Source organism: Urocitellus parryii, chromosome 12 (genome assembly GCF_045843805.1).
Source record: "Urocitellus parryii isolate mUroPar1 chromosome 12, mUroPar1.hap1, whole genome shotgun sequence".
NCBI classification, from domain to species: domain Eukaryota; kingdom Metazoa; phylum Chordata; class Mammalia; order Rodentia; family Sciuridae; genus Urocitellus; species Urocitellus parryii.
In genome coordinates, this window is record NC_135542.1 from 4,283,981 (window position 1) to 4,309,047 (window position 25,067).

At 34.3% G+C, this 25,067-nt stretch overlaps 1 protein-coding gene across 2 annotated transcripts in view; it reads right to left on the bottom strand.

Annotated features, from left to right (window-relative positions):
• Nucleotides 1–25,067, bottom strand: part of Gcc2 (GRIP and coiled-coil domain containing 2) — a 49,730-nt gene that overhangs the window by 12,879 nt on the left and 11,784 nt on the right. The window contains exons 8-21 of one of the 2 annotated variants that reach the window (XM_077791783.1): nucleotides 23,900–24,000; nucleotides 23,709–23,807; nucleotides 20,637–20,756; nucleotides 20,056–20,220; nucleotides 19,674–19,778; nucleotides 18,592–18,754; nucleotides 12,741–12,841; nucleotides 12,567–12,644; nucleotides 11,773–11,910; nucleotides 10,778–10,899; nucleotides 7,534–7,710; nucleotides 4,389–4,606; nucleotides 2,650–2,844; nucleotides 1,198–1,337 (exon numbers count right to left, since the gene is read on the bottom strand). In XM_077791783.1, coding sequence (XP_077647909.1) covers nucleotides 1,198–1,337; nucleotides 2,650–2,844; nucleotides 4,389–4,606; nucleotides 7,534–7,710; nucleotides 10,778–10,899; nucleotides 11,773–11,910; nucleotides 12,567–12,644; nucleotides 12,741–12,841; nucleotides 18,592–18,754; nucleotides 19,674–19,778; nucleotides 20,056–20,220; nucleotides 20,637–20,756; nucleotides 23,709–23,807; nucleotides 23,900–24,000 — 1,922 coding nt within the window. Of the gene's footprint in view, nucleotides 1–1,197; nucleotides 1,353–2,649; nucleotides 2,845–4,388; nucleotides 4,607–7,533; nucleotides 7,711–10,777; nucleotides 10,900–11,772; nucleotides 11,911–12,566; nucleotides 12,645–12,740; nucleotides 12,842–18,591; nucleotides 18,755–19,673; nucleotides 19,779–20,055; nucleotides 20,221–20,636; nucleotides 20,757–23,708; nucleotides 23,808–23,899; nucleotides 24,001–25,067 lie in introns of both variants that reach the window. The other variant, XM_026380233.2, reaches the window with a different exon arrangement.

The window sequence follows — 25,067 nt, forward strand, 5'->3', positions numbered from 1 at the left end:
GAGATATAATGATGTTTTGATAGATGAAAAAATGTTTTATAAGTAAATACTGAGGTATTTAGTAATGGAATACCATATATATATGTAAAAGTACATAATTCAACATTAAAAAAATAATAATCTGACAAGGATAGGTGGTGACCCTACACAGAGGCAGGGCAGATCTATCTGGAGCAACAACATGCAGAAGCAGAAGCATGTACTTCTCACGCAGCAGTTAGAATTTTGCCCCACCATTTACCAGCTTCATTTTTTCCCCCTCCTTTCCAGGGACTGTGAGGGTTAACTAAGACAATATACACGCAAAGTTCAGGACCTAGGTTTTGAACACGGCTCAAGTACCATGAGTTTATTCTTGGAGGTGATTTATCAATGAGCCAGGGTGGAAATATATCATTTAAGCAATATTTAACTGCTCTGAAACATTTCTGGATATTTCATGTTGACTTTAAAGAGAAAAAACTTCCTATGCCACTTTGCTATCTCTGCCTACCAACTGTGCTAAGTTAGTTCAGTGTCACAAACATCAGGTGAATAATTTGAGTTAGAAGTGCTCCATTGTTTAGAATTGAAGGACCCATGCTTATTAAGTTTTACTTAAGCATACGTGGAACTTATATCACTCCAATTTCTAAATCTATTATGATTTCTTAGAAAAAGAAGGAATTAAGAGTGTATATAGGGGCTGGGGTTGTGGCTCAGTGGTAGTGTGCTTGCCTAGTACGTGTGAGGCACTGGGTTCGATTCTCAGCACCACATACAAATAAATAAAGGTCCATCAACAACTAAAAAATATATATATAAAAAAGTGTATATAGGGCTGGGGATGTGGCTCAAGCGGTAGCACGCTCTCCTGGCATGCGTGCGGCCCGGGTTCAATCCTCAGCACCACATACCAACAAAGATGTTGTGTCCGCCGAAAACTAAAAAAAAAATAAATATTAAAATTCTTTCTCTCCTCCCTCCCTCCCTCCCTCTCCCTCTCTCTCTCTCTTAAAAAAAAAAAAAAAAAAAAAGTGTATATAGTAGACATAAAAACAATCAATATTTCTTTCCATCAGGAATCTAATATAGGGAATAATCAAGATGTTACAGATAGTCTGAAATATGAAGATTTAAACTTGGGTATGTGTAGAGGGTCAGACAATCAAATTGGTGCAGAGCATTCTCATGGTGGTCAGATTTTTATTACCTCACCTTGATTTGCTCCATAAGAATGGCATTGGTTGCTTCTGTTTCCCGAAGCAGGCCATTTAAGTGATCTGCGCTTTTTGTGGTAGAGCTGAGCTTCTGAACCAATTCTTCTTTGGTAAATTCAGCATGCCATACAGGAGGTTCTGCAACATGTTGTTCTAAGAATTAATTTTCACACCAGAGATTAAAGATAAAGATTCTAAATAAGAAAAACATTTAGGGGCTGGGGAAGTGGCTCAAGTGGTAACGCGCTCGCCTGGCATGCGCGGGGCGCTGGGTTCGATCCTCAGCACCACATAAAATAAAGATGTTGTGTCCACCGAAAACCGAAAAATAAATATTAAAAAAATTCTCTCCTTTAAAAAAAAAAAGAAAAACATTTATATATAAAGTATATAAATAAGTAAGAACTCTGCACTATTATGTAAGTCAGCTTTGTTTGCCATTCATTCAACATACCCCAATTCAAAGGTTACATGCTGAATAACACAAATAAGACAGAATCTGTGTTGTAATGCATATAGTTTAAAAAGGAATACAAGCCCTGTGAGCCTTAATTCTAAATTCTGTCAGAGCTTGTGTTTTCGGATTTTTTTTTGTGTGTGTGGTGCTGGGGACTCAACCCAAGGCATTACACATGCTGGCAAGCACTCTATCACTAAGCTAAATCATTTTATTGGTTTCAGTATACACCTTCTTTCCATCTATTAATGTTCCATGAGCTTACATTATTTCACTTATGAATGAGGAAAGCTTTAACATTTACAGTTCATTTATATCAGGAATCTCCGTAAGAATCTTCTATGAGGTAGGAGAGGTATCATTATGCAAATTTTTATAGATAAGGGATCTGGCTCAGGATTGACAAGTAATTTTGACAAAAATCACAAAACCAAGTCTCATTCTGGAGTCTGCCACTACAACATCAGATCATTCCTTGTCACAACTACTGATTCTACCTAAGGGAACCATAACTTGCACTTTTCACCCATACAGTCAATGACCATGGATACAAATGGCTCTTATTCTAGGTGGTTCCAAAACTTCAGAAAGATGATATATTCCCTTCTAAATTATGAATAGTAACATTCATTACAGATAAGAACAAAATATACCAAAACTACATTTACTAGAGCAAATTTAGCACTACTTCATCAAGAAGAAAAACTGAAATTGTCAGTGTCTTCAAAGGGTAAGAGACTAGTTTATTTACTTGCTAATACCACTAAAGGACTTTCAATCATATATTTCTGGCTCAAGCGTAGGGTAGAACTAGCATTTTATTTTAAAAAGACATCTGTTTCACACTGCAGGAAAGTTTTCATTTGAATAAGTAGCAGAATATTGAAAGGTATTTTATTGGAAAGTGGCTCAAAAGGCTGTAAAAATTAGAGTAATATTAATTCAAAAGATAGTAAAATTGAATAAGAGAAATATTTAGACAGTGTAACATACCAAGTTTAGTTTCAGGGGAATTAAGAAGCTGCTCTAAAGACTGTGTGTATGTGCTGGCAGAAGATGCAGACTCAGTATCAGTTGTTTCCATTCCTTCTCCCTCTTCTCGGGTTACAGTGTGCATATCTAGAAGGGGTAAGTCTGTGTTTCTCCTTTCTCGAAGGTTCTTCAAAGGTTGGTGGGAAGAAGCTGGGCCTATTAAATATTTTTTTTTTAAAGGGTATGAGAGTGTTCAAAACTGATGGATTCAGCTTTTAACAAAGATACTCTATTAAAATAAAATGATTCTGGGGATGGCAAAGGAACTTAAAGAACTAAAAGACAAATGGAATATGAAAAGAAAAGTGCTAAAACAAGTCTGAACAATAGTCACTGAATTTTTAAATATTTTAGGCATTTTTTTTTTTTTTTGGTGGTGCTGCCAATTGAACCCAGGGCCTTTTACATGTAAGGCAAACATTCTACCAACTGAATTATATCCCTAGCCTAAACATTTTAGTCATTTGAGCAGAGCTATTAATTGCTACCATCTAGCTATGATAAACTGTTGGATAAGACAAAGATCATAATGTTGTACTACTTATGTTCATTCATTTATGGGAGAGGGCTAAACGGTTACTAAATTTTGGTAAAAATTCTACCTATTTTTGTGGGTTAGGTATTTCCCGTCACTGCATTCTTTCTAACACAAAACACTGCTGCAGTCTGCTGGGCAGCCGATCTTGATGATGCTGATAATGAACACTTGTACAGAACTGTCATGTTCATAATATAGTTTCAAAATACATTACTTTATTGAGTCTAAGAAATCTGAAGTACAGAGAACTTTAATGACTTCATCCAAGGTATCATGGTTGTTAGAGACCAAATTCTAATCCAGGTTTTTTTGTCCCATGAAGTTGCCTCTACTGTTCTTTCAACCCTAAGTTAGCTCTCTGCCCTTTCTGAAGCATTTTCCTGGTGTTCTGATATTTTACCAAATGCTTATTTCCACTGTTCATTCCTAGAATACAACCTCTTGTGTGACTTATTTTTCCCTGGCTGATTACTTCCTATTTTGACTCTTAGTACATGTCAAAAGTCTCTGAAATTGTTTTCTGACATTGACAAGTGACCTGTAGCTGCCATGTTCCATTGACAACATTATCTGTGTGAAACAAACACAATAAAATTATGACTAAAGCATTAAGATGGTTGACAATTTCCCAATTCTTCCTGGGAGAATGCAAGATGTTGGGTATAGCTGAATTAAGACTCCAATGAATTAAAACTTAGAAAAGGAAAGCACTGTACTGGCCAATAATTCTACGAGTCAGTGCTGCTTCGCCCCTTGCTCTCTCTCCTAATGGTTTTAGGAAAATTTGATATATTTTGATGATCTACAATGGAGAACATAAAGTATCTAGTGGTGAATACTAGAATTAGAGTATTTCCCATTACAATGAGTATGTCTTGAGTCAGAGAAAAAGAAATACTCATTTACATGGAAGATAATAAATTCATGAGAATCAGAATTTTAAGAGGTAACACAGGCTGCTCTAAGTATAATCCAGAAGGGTTCAAATGGTTAAAAAAGGTTCTTAGTAAGCAGAAATTCAAAATTTTAATCACAGAACTGATACTGGTTGCCATCTAGTAAATTCTGACTTTCTTGTGAATTTGTGAACAACGTGTGTATTCAAGTGACATCAATATGTGAAAAACATGAACAACTAGTACTTCCTTGGGTACATACATACTTCTTGTGGTTGGTTCACTCTTGAGCTGGAAGAGTTGAGCTTCCACCTTAGAGAGCTGCTGCTGTAAAGTCTCCACTGTCTTTCTGTGCTCTTCTTGCAAATGTCGCACTTGATCTCTGAAGCTGTTGCGGAGGACCTCGTTCTGGGATGTTAGCTGACTTACCGTCTGAGCATGTTCAGACTTCAGCATCAGGTTCTCAGATTGTACTGAACATAACCTGAAGAGTGAAAGGAACTTAATTCATATATTGACTCAGCCTTTCTCAACTGGATTCTGCAAAAGAATCCTGAGGACATCTAATAAGTGTATGTATGAACCAATTTGTCGCCTATACATCTATAATGTACTGCTGTGTTAAAATCTAGATGACTAGCTGTCCTCTAGTTAGAAGTCTTTTTTTTGTGTTCTACAGTTCAGATACAGAGCCTTGGTTCAGGGACTCTGTTGTGTGATTTAGGCAAGGAAATTTCTTAGTGGTTCATCATAAAATAGGACTATATTTAGGGTATAACATATACTATCATAATTACCAAAATGCCTATCATCATCCTCAACATCTTCCTAGCTTATATAACATCTTTATTAAAATAATATATTTTTTAAAGACATATAATTTCCCAGTGCCCCACGCATGTGAGACAAGCGCTCTACCACTGAGCCACAACCCCAGCCCTAAAATTATGCTTTTAATTAACCTATTTCCTCAGGTCATTCTATGTGGTAGCTTCCACAAATATAAGATTATTCTTTTCTCTATTACCATGAAAACATGAAAAATAACACTTTCTATAAAGAAAGTCTTAAAGGAAAGTATGCATTTTTGAGTGAATTAATATAAAACTTAAATACAAAGACTTCGTTTACTGTAGCTGCTTCCAAATTTGAGTGTACATCAGAATTGTTGGAGTTCCTCTTAAGAATTCAGACATCTGGTTGTGGCCCAGCGGTAGAGTACTCATGTACCACATGCAAGGTGCTGGGTTTGATCCTCAGCACCACATAAAAAAAATAAATAAATAAAATAAAGGTATTGTGTTCAACTATAACTAAGAATAAATATTAAAAAATAAAAAAGAATTCAGACGTCTAGTTTTCATGCTACAGTCACTGAATCAGAATCTCCAGCAATAGCTCTAGGAATTGCCAACTTTTAGCAGTTTTTTCATGTAATCAGCATGACACTAGTTAGCAGACCTTACACTTTGGGAATAACTACTTTTAATGATTTACTTGTAGTTTTAAAGTTTTATATGTTTGGTTTTGATTAAAAAATTTTTTCCTTTTGAGTTTTTTGTTTCTTTGGTATTGGGATTGAAACCAGGGGCACAAGAAAGTCAAGGAAGAATTGTTAGGAAGTCACAACTTTCTAAGAGAATAAAGAAACACTTAAGAGCCAGGCAAGGCTTCTAGCTTTCAGGCAGTATCAATGACACTTCTGAATTTACCCATGTGAAAACTAGATGAGCAAACCCCTTTCATATGGAATTGGGATGAATATGCTAGTGAAAGTTCACTTTCCTATCCCATTTGTTACTGGGATGTTACATTACCTGGGCTCTCTGGATAATGTATGTAACAGGCTAGCATAATTAGCACATTCCTCTGGAGCTGTTTTTATAAAAAAAGTATAAATATTCAAACATTTAAATAACATAGACCAAAGAAAGTATTTTTGAAGGAGGAAGGCCAATTTTTAGTATTTAAAAGAATACATAGTAGGTACTCAAAATATTCAATGGATGATTAAATACTTTAGAAGCATCAATTATTAATTGTCCTTTGTGTTAGCAATAGTGGATACATATACACACACGTGTATTTTATACATATATATACATACACACTTATATACACACACACACACACACTTTTTTTTTTTTTTGTGGTGGTATTAGGGATTCAGGGGATTGAATTTAGGGGTATTTTACCACTGAGCTATACCCCCATATATTTTTATTTGTTATTTTGAGACAGAGTTTCACTAAGTTACCAACTCTAGCCTCAAACTTGCAATCCTCCTGTATCAGCCTCTTGAGTCGCTAGGTTTACAGGTATGTGCCACTGTACCTGGCTAGCAATGCTTTTGTAATAACTTTTCTATAGTAAAGAAAAAATGCTGAAAATTTCTGATGTAAATATCAAGTAAATGTAATTATTTATAAGCTAATCTAATGGAAACCCTGCTGATAGTAGTTAGAATGTTGGTAGATCTTCCCTGAACTTTTGGTTTATGTGATTAACATATAAATTACATGTTAAAAAAAAAAAGCGTAAGCCAAGAAATCACTTCCTTTCCTTTTTCAGGTTAGCATAAGATTATGTATATACTATAAACACACTTTAGGCAGGTAAAGTACCCTAAAACCCTTGAGGAAAGATACTAAAAGAAGAACTCTTTCTCAGTGCCCTAAGATACAACAAATATTACCACCAACTTCCTATTATAGGAGGTCAAAAGTTCTTCTTTGCAATAAACTATTTATTCTGCCTATATTCCTGAAGTCTAATAAAATATTGTAATGATTAACAAGATATGATAAGTTGAAAATAGAGTTGCAAAGGTGAGCTGCATTTTATTTTTTAGTTAGCAGCTGTTTAATGTTTTCCTTTGGAAATGAAGAAAAATGCTTATAATTTGACACTTGGGGTGGAAAGTAGCATTTTCTTTCTTCTGAGGCATTAATTGTCTTTTGTGTTAACAGTATATATATATATACACACACACACACACATATATGCATATATATACATATAATTTTGATATAATCCATGCAATATTCTATATAATATATATAATCCTTCCTCTTTTTTTGGTGGTACTGGGAATTGAACCCAAGGGCACTTTACTACTGAGCTATGTCCCCAGACCTTTCTATTTTTTAAAAAAATTTTGAGACAGGGTTTTGGTGGTAACAACTATATACTAGTAACTCTTTTTAATAACACTAATATTCTAAAAATGACAAATACAAAAACAATCCAAAGAGGGAGGCTTTATGGTAAATGAAACAAAGTTATTAAGCCTTTAGAAATGTCTACTTATTTTTAAATCTGTACTTATTCCAAGGAGCAACATATTAGTAGTTCTAGCAAAGAAACACTGCTGACTGCTACAAATAGCATTAGCGCTACTAGCAATCTTACTTTTCTCGAAGTTCCGCCTCTTTGGACACTGTTTCCTGAAGCATCCTGTTGTGCCTCTCCAGAAGAGTATCATGCTCAGACTGCAATGTCTGAAGTTCAGCTACATTAATCTGTAAGTTACTTTGGCTTTCTTGTAATTTGATTTTCAGTTGATCAATTAACATTTCCATGTGTTCCCTAAAATAGAAATAAATAGTTATAAAACATGAAAGGAGTGAAACTCCCTTTTGTGGTTTCCAATATATTTTAATCATTTAATCTTTCCATGTCATACTCATTATTATGAATGATTCTAAAGCAAATATAACTATTGTTAAGGATTCAAAGAATAGGATTAGATATAATAAAAAAAGATGTTAAGATTTTAAACCTCAGGTGCTACAGATTTACAAATAAGAAGTCTCTGAATTTTAAAAATTTATACAGTGGAATAGAACATTAAACAGCATCAAAATAGCTTATTTATGTTATGAATTATGCCATTAGTTAAAAAATAACCAACATAGTTCTATATTAACCATTATGAGAACTATATTTAGACCAAGCTACAGTGAAAGACAAGACCTGAAGAAAAGCAGGTCTTTCTAGAGTTAGAATAAAATTTAGAAGAAAACAAATATTTAAAATCCATAATTTTGACACGATCCACACAATATTCTATTCATTTCTTTTCTTTTTTTTTTTTTTGAGAGAGAGAGAATTTTAATATTTATTTATTTTTTTTGGTTTTCGGCAGACACAACATCTTTGTTTGTATGTGGTGCTGAGGATCGAACCCGGGCCGCACGCATGCCAGGTGAGCACGCTACCACTTGAGCCACATCCCCAACCCCTCTATTCATTTCTTTAAAAAAGATTTCTTTTTTGTAGATGGACACAATACCTTTATTTTATTGATTTATTTTTATGTGGTGCTGAGGACTGAACCCAGTGCCTCATATGTGTAAGGCAAGTGTTCTATTAGTGAGCTACAACCCCAGTCCTATTCATTTCATTTTTTAAAAAAATATTGACTGTATAAGAAAGTGGAAAAAAATGTAAAACATTTACATTCAAATGGTTGGAACCCAATCTTCAGGCATGCTCAAGAATGGCTCTTGAAAATGGTGACACTTTTTCCTAAGGCATCAAAATTATATCTTGGAGAAAAGGCAGCCTTTTTTAACAAACGGTGCTCGGAAAACTATACAGCAATATGTAGAAACATGAAATTACACACCCACCCCCTCACCTCGCACAAAACTCATATCAAAATGGATCAAAGACTTAGGAATTAGACCAGAAATTTTACAACTAGAAGAAAACATAGGGTCAATACTCCATCATATTGGTGCAGGCACCAACTTTGTTAATAAAACCTCCAAAGTGCAATAAATAATACAAAGTGGAATGCTATCAAACTAAAAAGTTTCTGCACAGCAAAGTAAATGAATTAAGAACACAAAGAAAGAACCTACAGAATGGAAGAAAATCTTTGCCAGCTACTCCTCCTACAGGAGATTAATATCTAGAATATACAAAGAACTCAAAAAACTTAACATAATAAAAACTCAAAACAAATAAATCAATAAATAGACAAAAAGAACTAAATAGAAACGTCTCAAAAGAAGAAACACAAATGGCCAACAAATATATGAAAAATATATGTTCTAACATCTCTAGCAATCAAGAAAATGCAAATCAAAACTACACTAAGATTTCATCTCCTTCTAGTCAGAATGGCAATGGTCAAGAATGTCAACAACACATGCTGGTGACGTTGTGGGGAAAAAGAAACATTTGTACATTGTTGGTGGGATTGCTGACTTGTACAACCACTCTGGAAAACAGTATGGAGATTCCTCAGTAAACTAGGGATGGAACCACCATATATGACCCAGCTATCCCACTCTCTGGTATTTTCCCCAAAGCTCTTTAAATTTAGCATATTGTAGAGATATATTCACCTCAATGTTTACAGCAGTACACTTCATATTAGCTAACTTATGGAATCAACCCAGATGCCTCTCAGTAGATGGGATTAAGAAATTATGGTTTATATACACAATGGAGTTTTTCTGAGCCATAAAAAGAATGATATTAGGCATTTGCTGGTAAATGGATGGAAATGGAGAATATCATATTAAGTGAAACAGGCCAAACTCAGAAACTCAGAGGTTGAATGTTTTGTCTCAGGTGTGGAAGCTACAGTAAAATAAAAGAAAGGAAGGGGGAAAGATAGGACTATATAAAGAACCAATCAAGAGCTAGGGATATAGCTTAGTTGGCTAGTTTCAATCCCCAACACCAAAAAAAAAAAAAAAAAAAAAAAAGAACCAATCAAGCTAGATGAGGTAGCGCACACCTATAATCCCAGTGGCTCAGAGGGCTGAGGTTGAGGCAAGAGGATTGCAAGTTCAAAGCCAGCTTCAGCAAAAGTGAGGCACTAAGCAATTCAATGAGACCCTGTCTCTAAATAAAATACAAAATAGGGCTGGGGATGTGGCTCAGTGGTTGAGTGCTCCTGAGTTCAATCCCTGGTACCTCCCCCAAAAAACTTAATCAAATATAAATTAATAGACTAGCAAAAGGAAGTCAAGTAGAGTAGAAGGAGAATGAGAAAAGGGAGGGAGGATGAGAGGGAAAGGGGGAGGGAAAAGGAAGGGATCATGAACTGAAATCAATTTCTATTGCATGTATGAGTTTCTTGGAATGAACTGAACTACTACATTCAACCTCTATAAGAGAATTTCAAATTTTAGTCAAAGTGATGCCAAATGTTTGTTAGTAATTGTTAGGTTGGTTGAGGTGGCTAAGGGAACAAAGGACCAGGTGACCAACTCATGCAAAAGAACTACCAATCAGGTGTCGACAGAACCACCTGTCAATCAGCCAGGTCTCCTGACCAATCCTGGATCTCTGCAAGCTCCCCCGACCAACCTAGTAGGACAAGGGACTCTAAAAACCTCCCTTTCCTGTCCCAAGCCCTTCCTTCCTGTCCTAAACCCAATAAAAATTCCAATCCGGCTGAGCCTGCTAGTCCTCTGGACCTGCTCTGTTGGATTGGAGGGTCTTGCCTGGGAACAAATCTCAATAAAGCCTTGTTCAGCAGCCTTTTAATCTGCCTACTTTTGGTCACCGGTCCCTGACCTTACAGTAATAATATACATAAAATTCTATAGTTGAAAGAAATCAAAATAAGATTTTCAACCTACTTGGTGAAGAACCTGTGTTTCATGTTTTTTTTTTTTTTTAAAGACTTTACCTTTCTTGTTTAGCTCCTTCACTTTCAGCCTGAGACACAGATTTGTTTTTCTGTTGCTTTAAAACGTTGTGAACTCTGACTTTGTAGCTCTCAAATTCAGAAGTTATAGCAGCTTGTTCTGCCTATGATATTTAAAAGAAAACATTTTCTATTATAACATGATCCCATTTTCTTCCAGGTTAACAAACTAAGATGAAAATTTGTTTTTGAAAATGAATAGCTAAGATTCATTTTAGCCTCAATTAACTTCATAAAAAAGTACACTTCTGTTGGTCTTACACTTTTTTAAAGCCTTTCAAGGATATAATTTTGTCTAACAAGAAATTCTTAGATTTATTGACTACCCATAAACTTTGCACTATTTGCTTTTGTAATTTTATAAAGTTTTTTTTACTTATAAGTTAAATTCTGCGTCATCCACTGAAGTGATTAGTAAACTTCCACAACACTACTGCAAGATCATTTATATAAGAGCTGTACCTCTACAAAATTACTGTATCATTTCTAATTGTTTTGTATGTTGAAGACAAAAAGTTAGGTTCCTACGAACAAACACTCTATTAGAATGTCATTTTATAACTTGTAAGTCCTCAGATAATACTTTTAAAATAAAAAGGTTTTACAATATATCAAGAACTATGTAATGTTTTGAACAACCATCAATAAAAAAAAATGAAGAAGTGACAAATCACTCAAAAAAAAAAACAAAAAGGTTTTACAAATAAGTGATTTTCTTTCATACATAAATTACACAACAAGATTTAAATGGAAACAATATGTGCTCATATTTTTCTTTTTAGCAAAAATTGCTATTCAAATGATTCTTAAGGTGAGGATGCACTTTGGGGTAGAGTAGGCTGAGCCAAACCAAGAGCTCATTTAATTAAGTGCCCATAACTGCAAACCAATGAAAAGGAGATCACAGCCCTGAGTAAACTGCTCACTAGCAGTTAATAAAATCCCCTTGGAAAAGGCTTCTGTTATGAAGGATACACCTTTGCAGCACGGCTCTCTTCCTGAAGTGCAGCCACTCTCTGCTGGTATGCACTCATTGTGCGTTGGTGCTGCTCTGCAGAGGTCTTCAGGAGCTCCTGAAGTTTGTGTTTCTCAGATGTTACTTCAGCGAGTTGAATCTAAAAGGTAAAAGCTTTAAGCTTAGCTCTGGTAATTCATATCTTCACTGGTTAAAGATATTTTCCTTAAAACGTGAACTTTGAGATAAGTATATATAAATGATAGAATTAAGTAATGAGTGAAAAAATTTTAGGTATTATTTATTATTATTAAAAAAGTAAAGCAATATGAAAAGACCATTTATTATGCTAAGGTGATTTACTTTTTCTTAAACCAACATTAACAAAGAAATCAATCCCCTAAATACCAGATTGCATATTTAACACTTCAAAACATTTTATACACCCACACACACAAATATATTTTAAACAAATATATAAAACTATTTCATGAATTGCTTTGTGTCAATGCAATATCATTCAGAGGATTCAGATGAGGTTTGAGGCTATATTTATTTTATTATGAACTATATTCTACATTTATTTTATTATGAACTATATTCTTCAAATGCATGAAAATAATCTGGCCTGAACTAAATGGTTTACCAGTTTTATACTACCTGATTTACTGCTTCTACTTCCTCAAAATGTTGAGAAATCCTTTTCAATATCCTTAGAAGGTAATTCCTTACAGGATAAATAAAATCCCTAGAAAATAACTCATTTCAATATGGAATTTTTTTTTTTAAAATCTTAAAAAGTACAAGGAACCTTACTTTATAGACTTCCACTTGCTGTTGACTGGCTTCCAGCTCACCCTTTAATGATGCTTGAAGTATTAAATGATCAGTTTCCTACAGAATGAGAATCTTGGTTAAATTAAAAAATGAAATTATTTATAAATAAACTATGAATACATATTAAAATGCAAAATGAATAAATTAACATACTGCCTGCTTTGAATCTGCTAGTTCCTTTTTTGTTTTCACAAGTAACTGCTTGATTTTGGTGTTTTTTTCTTCATACTGTTGCACTGAAGACTGTAGTGAAGCTAGCATGGGAAATAATTTCAGCAGAAAGAGATGAAACAGTTTTTAATGAGTGAATATAAATATGTCAATGATGAGTCTTTTCTTTGTATTGTTACCTTTGTATTAATTTGTTTGAGCTTTTTATTATGATATATTTCAAACATACTTGACAGTAGTAACTAAGGTACAGTAAACTCCAATGTACCATCATTCAACTGAATAATTACTAATACACCCAATCTTATCTCACCCAGACAAGGAGTCAGCAAAGTCACAGGCTATTTTTGTGAATATAATTCTATTAGAACAGCAAGGCTCATTCATTCAAAACAGTCTATGGCTGTATTTGTGCTAAAACAGTGACTTGAGTAATCACCACAGAGACTGTGCAGCCCATAAAGCCTAAAATATTTACTATCCGGCTCTTTATGGAAAAAGTCTGTCAACCCCTGACCTATACCTTACCAGAGAGTATCTCTGAATCCCCTCTGGATTACTTTAAAGCAAATCTGTTCATCTGTAAATATTCAGTGTATATCTCTAAAATAAAGGTCTATATTTGCTCTATCTCTAAAAGATAATTGTAAATATACAGACTCTCTTTTGAGGTACTTTAAATAAGTACCTCAAAAGAGAGTCTGTATATTTACAATTCTATCATATTAGAGGCACATTCCTATTTGGTCATCTTTTTTCTTATAGTAACTCGACGTTTTAAAAAAAATTTTAGCTGTAGATAGATACAATATCTTTTTTGTCTTTTATTTATTTATTTATTTTTATTTGGTGCTGAGGATTGAACCCAGTGCTTCACGCGTGCCAGGCAAGCGCTCTACCACTGAACTACAGCCCCAGCCCGCAGATGTTTTTTGTGAGAGGGACTGTCAGTGAAAGAGAGCACACTGAGGAGCCAATCAAATCATAATAAAGAAGAAACTTTGCTGCTTACAGAGGCAAAGAAGGAGCAAATATCAAGTAGGAATAAGTGGATTAATTGTGTAGACCACAAGGAGCCTCTGCAATGAGCAGGACAAATCTGGCTGCAGTCTGTTATAAGACAAACCAAGACTATGTAACAGTGACTTTGTGGTCTCTGAAGCTTCAGAGATTTACAATTTGGTCATTTACAGAAAAAGTGTGCTTAACTCCTGATCTAGACTACTTACTTACATGGACACTATGTGGTTGGACTGCTGAAAAATCATATAAGCAATGATTAACTGTACAAACTTAAATTCACACACATAGATTACATTACTTGGCAAACAGGAACAGGAGTGTCTTAACTATACTTTGGTAGTAAACCTAATTCAGTTACTTCTTGGCAAATATTTATCCAATTCTGAAAAGTATTTTATAAAGTCCAAATTACATATGAAGTCTTACAAAGTGCTCTAGGAGTTATAATAAACAAGATAGCACTATTTAAAAGTTAGAAAGAAAAACAAAAGGTTACATAGCTCCACGTCTAAAGGTTATATTCACTTTATGTGAAACTCTGAGGGAGATTTCACAGAACAGGAAGCATTTAGGATTAAAATCAGGATTTTAGTGTTAAATGCTTCCTGTTCTAGGATAGGCATGAAAGAAATGAGGAGAATGAGGTCATGAAAAGAAGAATCACAGTAGATGAAATATACACTTGTGGAAAACATCATGTCTCAAGAAAGCTTACAGCCTTCTTTACAACTGTGAGAATAATGAGAATTAAGAGGTTTGAAATTAAGATGAACCTACCTTAATTTATAAGGCAGAGTGAACAAACTACATGAAAATTTTGGTTTTTCAGTTGTAGATGGTCACAATACCTTTGTTTTATTTATTTATGTGGTGCTGAGGATCGAACTCAGTGCCCCACCCATACGAGGCATGCGCTCTACAACTGAGCCACATCTCCAGCCCTTTTTGTTTTTTATATTGAGACAGAGTCTCCCTAAGTTGCTAAAGTTGGACTCGAACTTCCTATTTCCCCACCTCAGCCTCTCTAGTCCCTGAGATTACAGGTGTGCGCACTGCACCTGGCTGGAACACTATCTTAATGCTTCCTTTTCTGCTAAAAGTCCTTAGGGCAGCAATTCAAGGATTTCACTGTCATGAGGTTGGTAACTTTTTCCAGATTCTCTTGTCATCTAAATACTCCAATATAGCAGACTATCTTCCCCATCTTTGAAAGTGAACTGAATACTTCACCTCAGTATTCATATCCTTCATAAACAGGATAAAAAATACATATAAAATCTGAAAGAATGTTGTTTTACACGATGTGGTACCAGGGAAAGCTGTTTCTTCATAAGCTTGCTTTATTATTGTGGATACTATAAACCTTGTAACTGATGTTTCTGTCTTTCTTCTGGTTTCTAGGATGCTAAAAGTCAAATTTAAAGGAGACCTCTAGAAAAAGCAAAGAAGATGTATACTTTATGTTTTAATCTTTTATCTGACTCAACTGTTGAGATCTATCTCAACGTTTTCTTTCATGCTAATTCCTCCTCACTTATATCTAAAATTTTATTGTAAGGTAATATCTTTGTAGCCACCTTAAATTATTTCATGGAAATTCTGCTTCTTGCTGTGAGTAACTGTTAACAGTCTAGACTTCCCTTTCTGTCATAAACTAGGAAATGAAACAAAATACATAAAAAAACCCTTTTCTGACTTCAGACAATGAGCAGTACAGGACTGTGATTCCCTGAGAGAAGGTAAACAAACATAGTAAACCTTGTTACTTGTCTTATCTCTGCACAGAAGCAGTTTCTGGACTGATGCAGGGATGTGAATCTGAAATAGAGCTGGTCATCTGAAATGCAAAGAACTGCTGTGGAAACAACAATAAACGGAGAGTTGTAATCTGGACAACTCTGAGGGATATAAATCAGATGAATCTCTGCCAGCCAGAGGGAAAAGACTTTGCAGTCGAACTTTGATGAGCACCACCTTAGTGGTAGGTTGAACCAGACCTATAACCAGACCTACACTCATCCTAAAGGACATGAAAAATAACTCATAAAAATACAAAACTTAAATACAAATAACTTGAATGTTGAAGTTTAAGTTTTTAAATGAACACAAAAATATCTAGCTTTCAGCAATAAAAAATTCACATCTAAATTTTTGTTTACAAAGAAGCAGAATAATGTTATTTACAGGAAGGAGGGAAGAAAAATGAATCAATCAATCAACAGAAATAAACAAGTGAAGTAAACACAGAAAGAGTGAAATTAGCAAAAAAGGGCGTCAAAATAATTATTAAATATGCTCAAGAATTTAAGGAAAACAATCATATAGAGAAGAGAGAAATGGAAAATATATTTTAAAAAATGGAAATTGTAGAAATGAAATATGCAAAATCTAAAGTAGACATACTGCTGAATGGGATTAACAAATACTATAGATCAGAGAATTTGAAGACACAGTAATAGAAACTATCCAAAAAGAAGTTTGGAAAGTACAAAAATCAAACAAGCAAGCAATCAAGGAAGCAAGGAAAAAAAAAAAAGAATAGAGTATCACTGACCTATGGAAATATATCAAGTGGTCTAAAATATCTAACTAGAGTCCTGGGGATGGGATGTTTAGACAAAAAAAAAAAAGGAAATAATGGCCAAAATGTACAAAACTTGAAAAAATTTTATAAAAACCCTATACATCCAAGAAGCTGAATAAACACAAGCAGGATACAAAAAAGGGAAAAAATATACCATAGAATTCTATACCGAGCAAAAGCATCTTTTGGAAATGAAGGCAGAGTAAAGACTTTTTCTAATAAACCAAAGCTGAAAGAATTAATTGACAGTAGCTTATGGGCTGCAAGATATAAGAAGCTATTCAGCAAAAGGAAAGTCATACCTAATGGAATTTGAATATACACAAAGGAACAAAGAATACCAGAAATGGCAAATATGTGGTTAAATACTGAAAAAATTCCTAAATTTTAATTTTTTTTAAAAAATAGGAGTTGGTAAGCTTCTCCTAAGAGGTTGAATAATAAATAATATAGTATTGCCAGCCATTAATCTCTATTTCATCTGTGCTGTTGTCACACAAGAACAGCCAGACACTATAAACAAATTAACATGGCTTGTTTCAATAAAACTTTATTTATAAAAACAGGAAGCTGGCCTGTGGGCCATAGTGTGCTGACTTCTGCTTTAAAAAATAACTATTATAGAAGCTGGGTTTGTCGCTCAGCAGTAGAGTGCTCACCTACCACATGGGAGGCACTGGGTTCGATCTTCAATAAAGGTATTGTGTCCAACTACAACTTAAAAAGAAAAGTTTGAGACTAGCCTCATTAACTAAGTGAGGTCCTGTCTCAAAAAAAAAAAAAAAATTTTTAAAGAAGAAGATAACTATTACTAGGTATGGTGGTATGTGCCTGTAATCCCTGTAGCTCAGGAGGCTAAGGCAGGAGAATTGTAGGTTCAAAGCCAGCATCAGCAACTTAGCAATACCCTGAGCAGCTCAGTGACACCGGGTCTCTAAATAAAATATTTTAAAAAGGGCCAGGGATGTGGCTCAGTGTTAAATGCCTCTGGGTTTAATCCTTGATACCAAAAACAAAAAACAAATAAATAAACCCAAAACTATTTTCAAACAAAAATAACAAAAATTTGAATTGAATTAAAATATGAATATAACATATTCATTCATGAAATGCAACTAAAGAATGCCTAAAGGGAAAATCATAGTTTTCAATGCTAACAACAGAAAATATTTTATGGAATCAGGTGTGGACCAGTTATTTCTGAGACAAGAAGACTGCAAGTTTGAGGCCAACCTTGGCAACTTATTGAGACTCTGTCTCAAAACAAAAAATAAGAAGGGCTGGGGATAAAGCTCAGTGGTAGAGTGCCTATGGGGTTCAATACCCAGTTAACTCCCACATTAGAAAAAAATTATGGTTAAAATGGATAGAATTACATTAAAAAGAAATGCTTCACTCTAAGGGTTCTGTATTTGGGACTGGGGTCTCTGATGACTTCATGGCTGTGGTATGCTTAGCTGCTAGGAAAGTTTCTGTGCAAAGGTATGGAATGCCTAGCTGCTATAGCAGTGCCCTACATGAGAAGGCTCTGTGCTACAGTCTTATCAGCCCAGACCTTGATCTCAGGCACACAGCTCCTGGGAATAAACTCTCTTGTTACAAGACAACCATAATGTTTTACCAAGCTCTACTGAGCCTGAACCTGTCCACAGAGCAGTAACTTTTAAACAATGGACTTTCTTGAGAGAGACACAAAGCTCCTAACATTGCACATTGCAACTATAATATGCAATATGCTGCATAATGTTGCTAACTCTGTAATCAGCCTAATGACACAATGAACAATAATGTACTAATGATGCCAGTGACCTAACGTAACCTATTGATATAAATAAAGCTGGCAGCTTGGGCAAGAGGCCTTCATGCCATTTTGCCATCCTGCCATTCTGCCACTTTGCCTCTGCACCTTGCTTCCGTCTCCTTTTGTTTTCATTACTATTTAAATTTTCCTAATCTGTTGACAATCAGCAAATCGTGGACAAAGATTACTTGTATCTTCATATTATTCACATAACAAAAACTTTAAGAAAAAACACTAGCATGCACTGTCAAGACACACAGTCAAGCACCAGCATGGACTGTAAAAACCTTAATGGCAAATGGTTTTACATTCCTTCTGGTTCTAAACAATGGTTAGCACTATGTTAGACACACCCAGTAATGCCCCTTCCCCAAACCTGTTACAATGAAACAATTTTAACATAAAGTGAATTTCATTTTACTCACTCATTTCTTCTTGTAGGTTTTCTTGTTTTTGTTTTTGAATTTTTATTTCTTGCTCCAAATCCTCTATCTTGCTGTTTTTATTATTTAACTTTTGATTTAGTTCTTTCATCAAACGTTCGTAATCGGCTATTTCCATATTCATCAATGTAGTTTGTTGGGCATCCTGTACATTTTATAAAAGATTCAGTTATTAATTTCATTTGTTAGATTGCTAACATGATGCTATAGGAATTAACAGGTTGTTATGCTCTTCTATAATACAGAATAGTGTAAACAGTAATGAAGAAAATAGAAGTTGGATACTTAAGTTTCTAATTTCATAAAATCAAATATATATATTTTAGCAGCTCAATTTTCTTAGCTATATTGTATTTCATTAAAAAAACTTTCATTAACCATAACTAGTAGTTCAAGTCTTGTGGGGACTCTTATTTATGAAATATTACTATTATTTTTTTGGTACTGAGGATTGAACTGAGCCACATCCCCAGCCCCTTTTTAATATTTTATTTAGAGACAGGGTCTCATTGAGTCCCTAAGTGCCTTGCTAAGTTGCTGAGGTTGGCTTTGAACTCGTGATCCTCCTCCTGAATGCTGGGATTATGGGTATGCACCACTGCAGCCAGCTGAAATATTAATATTTTAAGTGGCTCTTATAGTACTTTTCTTTTGACTTTAACTAAATCTTCATAGGTCACATAACAATCATGTATAGAAAATGATATATCAAATCAAACTCTGATAATTTATAAGCTCAGATTCTTCTGAAAAGACAGAGAAATGAATTAAAATTCCAATTTATTGGGCTGACAATTTATGAGGGTTATTTTAGTATCATAAACATTTAAAAATATTCCTTTTTGATATGTACAGAGTAGCTTCATAATATGAACAATGACATCAGTTTTCTTTTCTGTTTAGCAACATTTAAATTTTTTTTCGTAATTGTTGATAGATCTTTATTTTGCTTATTTATATGTGGTGCTGAGAATCGAACCCAGTGCCTCACACATGCCAGGCAAGTGCGCTACCACTTTCAGCCCATCATGAAATCAGTTTTCAATCTTGGTATTTTATTTTACCTTTTTAACCAGCTCTAGTTCTTGCATAGTTTTCTGAAGCTGTTTCTTTTCCTTTTGAAGTTGTACTTGAAGTTCTTCGAGTTCTTTTATAGTACTGGAATGTTCCTAAAATTAAAAATACCCCCCCCAATTCGATCAACATTAAAAAAAGTATGTGTGTTAGAGGTTATAAAATAAATCTGATACACAAACACTCAAAAAATTTGGTGACCTTTCAATATTTAAAGAATAAACATGCAAATATCACATCTTAGATTCTCAAAATTAGAGCTGGCATACATAAAGCAATTAATTAAAGACTCAATTGAGTCATTTCCTCAAATGATATTTTGGTAAAAATATCACTATACATACGTGAATCATCTCATAGGATTGTTTTTACCTTTATCTTCTGTTCCTTCTGAAGTTTTTCCATTTCCAATTCTTTGTCCACCATTGCTTTGGCTTTTTGGACTTCTAAAATCTGTAATTCTAATAACTTGGCATTAGATTGTAGTGTTTCAATACGAGCCAGGAGATCTTCATTATCAGAATTTAGTTTTTCACACTGGAATAACAAATGATTCATTTTTGTAAACATGCAAAAAATATATTTAAGAGAGGAAGAAAAGGTACATTAATAAGAATATTGGCATACTGTGAAAAATGAAAATTTCAAAATAAATTCTACAGGATGACAATGTTAAGTTTCAAAACCATCAGTGTTAATATTTATATGGCAAAATTTATAAAAGACCAGATGCATCTATAAAGTAAAAGATGAAAATGAAAAACAACAGGAACAAAACAAATCCAGTGGGACTGAGATCAGAGCAATAAGTTATTGTTTTGTTAAATTCATCTCCTGATTCGGGGTGAGGGGAGAAATACTGTTCCTGATTGTATTTTAATTTTATGCAAAAAGTATTGGAGATTAAAATATATTAAAATTTTCATGTCTGAATTTACTCAATTTAAAATTACCTGAAGAGTTGAATTTCTTAATTGTTTAGTAAGATCTTCTACTTGATGTTCAAAATTACTAGCACGTTCTTTTTCCACATCCAACTGCTCTGATTGCTTATCATATTCTAATAAAAGATTCTTCAATAAAAGACAAAAATATTTAACTTTAGGTTATTATTATTCATTCAATAGGTCAGATTGTACAATCAATAAAGCCTGACATAAAATGTATAAGTCCATTTGAGATGTTAAATATTTACATATAAAAATATGTCAATGAAAATGTAAATTTACATATAAAAATATGACAAGATTAATATTCTTAATATTTAAAGAAATCTTAAAAACCCCAAATTTAAAATTTATATATGAGCTTATTCATCTTTCATGAACCAGTTATACTGGAGAAAGATATAAAGATATATATATATAAATTTTTTTTTTTTTTTTTGTGCTGGGGACTGAACCCAGGGCCTTGTGCATGCAAGGCAAGCACTCTACCAACTGAGCTACATCCCAGCCTGCTCCTTTATATTTTAAGAGACTTTATAATCTAACCTAATAATTTCCTTCAGAGGAAGACCAGGTATACTAATTTAATAAAGTTCAATTTACCAATCTACAGAAGTTACTTAAATTGCTTTTAAATTTAAAAAGTCTTTTGTCTTATATGTGGTGCTGAGGATCGAACCTGGGCCGCACGCATGCCAGGCGAGCGGGCGAGCGCGCTACCGCTTGAGCCACGTTCCCAGCCCAAGTCTTTTGTCTTAGAAGTCAGTCAAAAGATCAAGTCTTTTATTCTAGATTAAAAAAAAAATACTTTTCAAAAATCCTAATCCACCCAGAATTAATTTGGTGTGTGCAATAAAATAAAAAACTGATCAAATCCTCTCAGTAGCTTTCTAATTCCTTCTTTTGGCACTGGGGATGAATTCATGGGTGCTCCACCACTGAGCCACATCCCTAGTTCTTATTATTTTTATTTTGAGACAGGGTCTTGCTAAGTTGCTGAACTTGGCCTGTAACTTGGGATCTTTCTGCCTCAGCCTCCGAAGTAACTGGGATCATAGGCTTGTGCCACTGTGCCTGGTTACCAATTATTTCTTCAGTGATTTCTTTTTCTTTGTTATCAGAGACATAACCAGAGATGCTTAACTCCTGAGGCATATCCCCAGCCTTTTATTTTTTTTTTTAAGTTAGAGACAGGATCTCACTAAGTTGCTTCGGGTCCCAACTAAGTCTTTGAACTTGTGATACTCCTGCCTCTGAAATCGCTGAGATTACAGGCTTGTGCTACCATGCCTGGCAGTGATTTCTATTTTTAAGTTTTCCTGAGATAGTATAGCTTAGTTGGTGAAAGAACAGGTCTGGAATAGTTGGTAATATCCCAGGTTTGCTATGTTTTGGGACCCTGAAGTCTCTAACTTTTAGTCTGTGACCTTGAATCTCTATGCCTCACGATTCCTGACCTATAAACTGGTGAAGCTAATAACATACTTCTTGTGGTTGTTTTGAGAATTAAGCATACTAAGACATTTAGAAGACAGCCTGGCATAAAAGTATATGTTGTTGTATAGAAGTCTCTCTCTTCTGTTAATTCTCTCTCTTAATGCTTAAGAGAAAAAAAATTTAGTGTGTAGAGGTCACTTCCCTTTTACATTTTCAGAAGAATTAACTAATCTTGCTAGCTTATTTTCCATTTAAAATTTGGATTAACTGTTATGATCCCCCCTCCAAAAAACCCTAGCTATTTTTTTTTTTTTTTAGAGAGAGAGAGAGAGAGAGAGAGAGAGAGAGAGAGAGAATTTCAATATTTATTTTTCAGTTTTCGGCAGACACAACATCTTTGTTTGTATGTGGTACTGAGGATCGAACCTGGGCCGCACGCATACCAGGCGAGCGCACTACCGCTTGAGCCACATCCCCAGCCCCCCTAGAATTCTTAATAAAATTGTTTTTGAATTTATAAACAATTTGAGAACTCGTATTTCAATAATATTCAGTTACCCTACATAAATTTTGAAGTTTTCTTTATTAAGTACCCAAATGCTTATTAAAGTTCTCAAAATTTTATCTTTTGTCTACTAAGGGATTTTCTCTTTTTATCAAATCCTACTGATTACTGCTCATTCACTTCTTCCTATTTACCTTTGTTTTGCTACATAGTCTGTATCATGTCTTTTTTCTGTTTGCCCATTATTGCCACTGGAATGTAAGTCCTAAGAGGGCAGGAGTTCAGGATTATTTGGTTGGTGGTAGTCTGTTTGGCTGACCACCATCAGGTCCAGAGCTTAGAATTCAGTCTAGGCATGTAAATATTTACTGAACAAATAAATACATGAAGAAATGTAATGACTTTTATATTGTACTTGGTAACTTTGTTGGATTTTATTTTTTTATTTTTATTAAAGTAGATAAGTATATTACTTCCAAATAACAATGCTTCTATTTCTTGTTACAATTTGTGTTAAACTTCACATTCATTCAACTTGGTTAGAACAATATTACATAGTTACAATAACAGCAACCTTCTCTTACTGGTTTTTATTAAGAAATCCCCAAACAGAATTTTACTTTCAAAAACAATAGATAAAGGTACTACTTAAAGGCTAACCACACTACAATGTACAAAAAAAAAAAAAAAAAAAAAAAAGCCGGGGAAAAAGATTTACTAACAAGTACAAAAATACAAGATGATTATTCTATAGATAGGAACTTTACATTTCCAGTTCCTTCCTTCCTCCATCCCTCTCTCTCTTCCTTCTTCATTTTTGGTGATACTGGAGATTAAACCCAGGAACATTCTACAACTGAGCTTCATACCCAGGCCTTTTAATTTTTATTTTGAGACAGGGTCTTATTCACTTGCCAAGGCTGACCTCAAACTTGTGATGTTCTTGGGCTGGGGATATAGTTCAGTTGGTAGAGTGCTTGCCTTGCATGCACAAGGTCATGGGTTCAATCCCCAGCACCAAAAACCAAAACAAAACAAGACTTATGATGCTCTATATGCGTGTGCCCCTGTACCTATCTTTCCAATTTTTTTTAACTAGTTATGAATATAACTTGCTATTAAAATAACTATTTTACCTTATAGCTTTCTGCTCCTTGAATGAGATCTCTCATGGAAGTAGACAACTGATCCTTTTCTGAACGAACAGATTCGAGTTCTTCCCTCAAAGTCTGGGTCTATTTTAAAATACACAGTAAATTAAGAGTAAAAACTCTAGATTTTCCAAAACCTAAGATTCTTGAATCTTGTGTTTTTTGAGTTGGCTTACCTCTTTTCTGCTGGAATCGAGTTCTTTCTTTGCTTTCACAGCAACTAATTTTATCTTACTTATTTTTTCCTCCTTCTCTTTGGATTCTCTTTCCAGATTTCCTAAAAACAGAAAGTGAAAGGATTATATGTGAAGTACAAGGAAAAAACATCAAAGTTATCTGATTTTTTTTTTTTTTTTTTTGGTGTGTGTGGCTGGGCGGGGTACTGGGGATTGAACTCAGGGGCACTCGACCACTGAGCCACATCCCCAGGCCTATTTTTTTTTGTATTTTATTTAGAGACAGGGCCTCACTGAGTTACTTAATGCCTCACTTTTGCTGAGGCTGACTTTGAACTCTTGATCCTCCTGTCTTAGTCTCCAAGCTACTGGTAATATACTTGTTCATTTTAACCCTAGAAACTGATTTATTTTGGAACATAAACTCTTCAGTTTGAAGTTAAAGTAGCTAAAACATCAATGTTATCATTAAGTGAAGGCTTAATCATTCATTATCTAAGTAATTTTCAGTTCTTAAAACACTACACTTTTTAATAATCTTGGATTTGGAGAGGTTAAGACTCCTGTAGTGTTGGATTTTCTGGAAATGCAGGTATGCTAGGATTTTTGGTGTTAGTTTTAAATTGGGACCAAGTAGAAAAGGTATCAGATGTGGTAAGTTTCTTTTTTTTTTTTTTTTTTATATTTATTTTTTAGTTTTTGGCGGACACAACATCTTTGTTTGTATGTGGTGCTGAGGATCGAACCCGGGTCACACCCATGCCAGGCCAACGCGCTACCGCTTGAGCCACATCCCCAGCCCATGATGTGGTAAGTTTCTATGCACAGACCTCATCTTGGTTGGTGGATCTAAATTTCACAGCTAAACATGAAATATATTAGACCTAACCAACTTTGATCTTTCTCCTTAAGCTCTTTACTTTTCCTATATGAACTCTGGGGTTCAGGACTTTTTTTTTTTTTTTAATAGTTTTATTTAGTTGTTGACAGACCTTTATCTTATTTATTTATATGTGGTGCTGATAACCTAACCCAGTGCCACACACATGCCAGCCAAGTGCGTTACCGCTGAGCCCCAGCCCCTCAGGACTTTACTTTTTGTTTTTTTTTTTTTTTTTTTTTTTTTTTTTTTTTTTTTTTTTTAAATACTTATTTATTTATTTTTAGT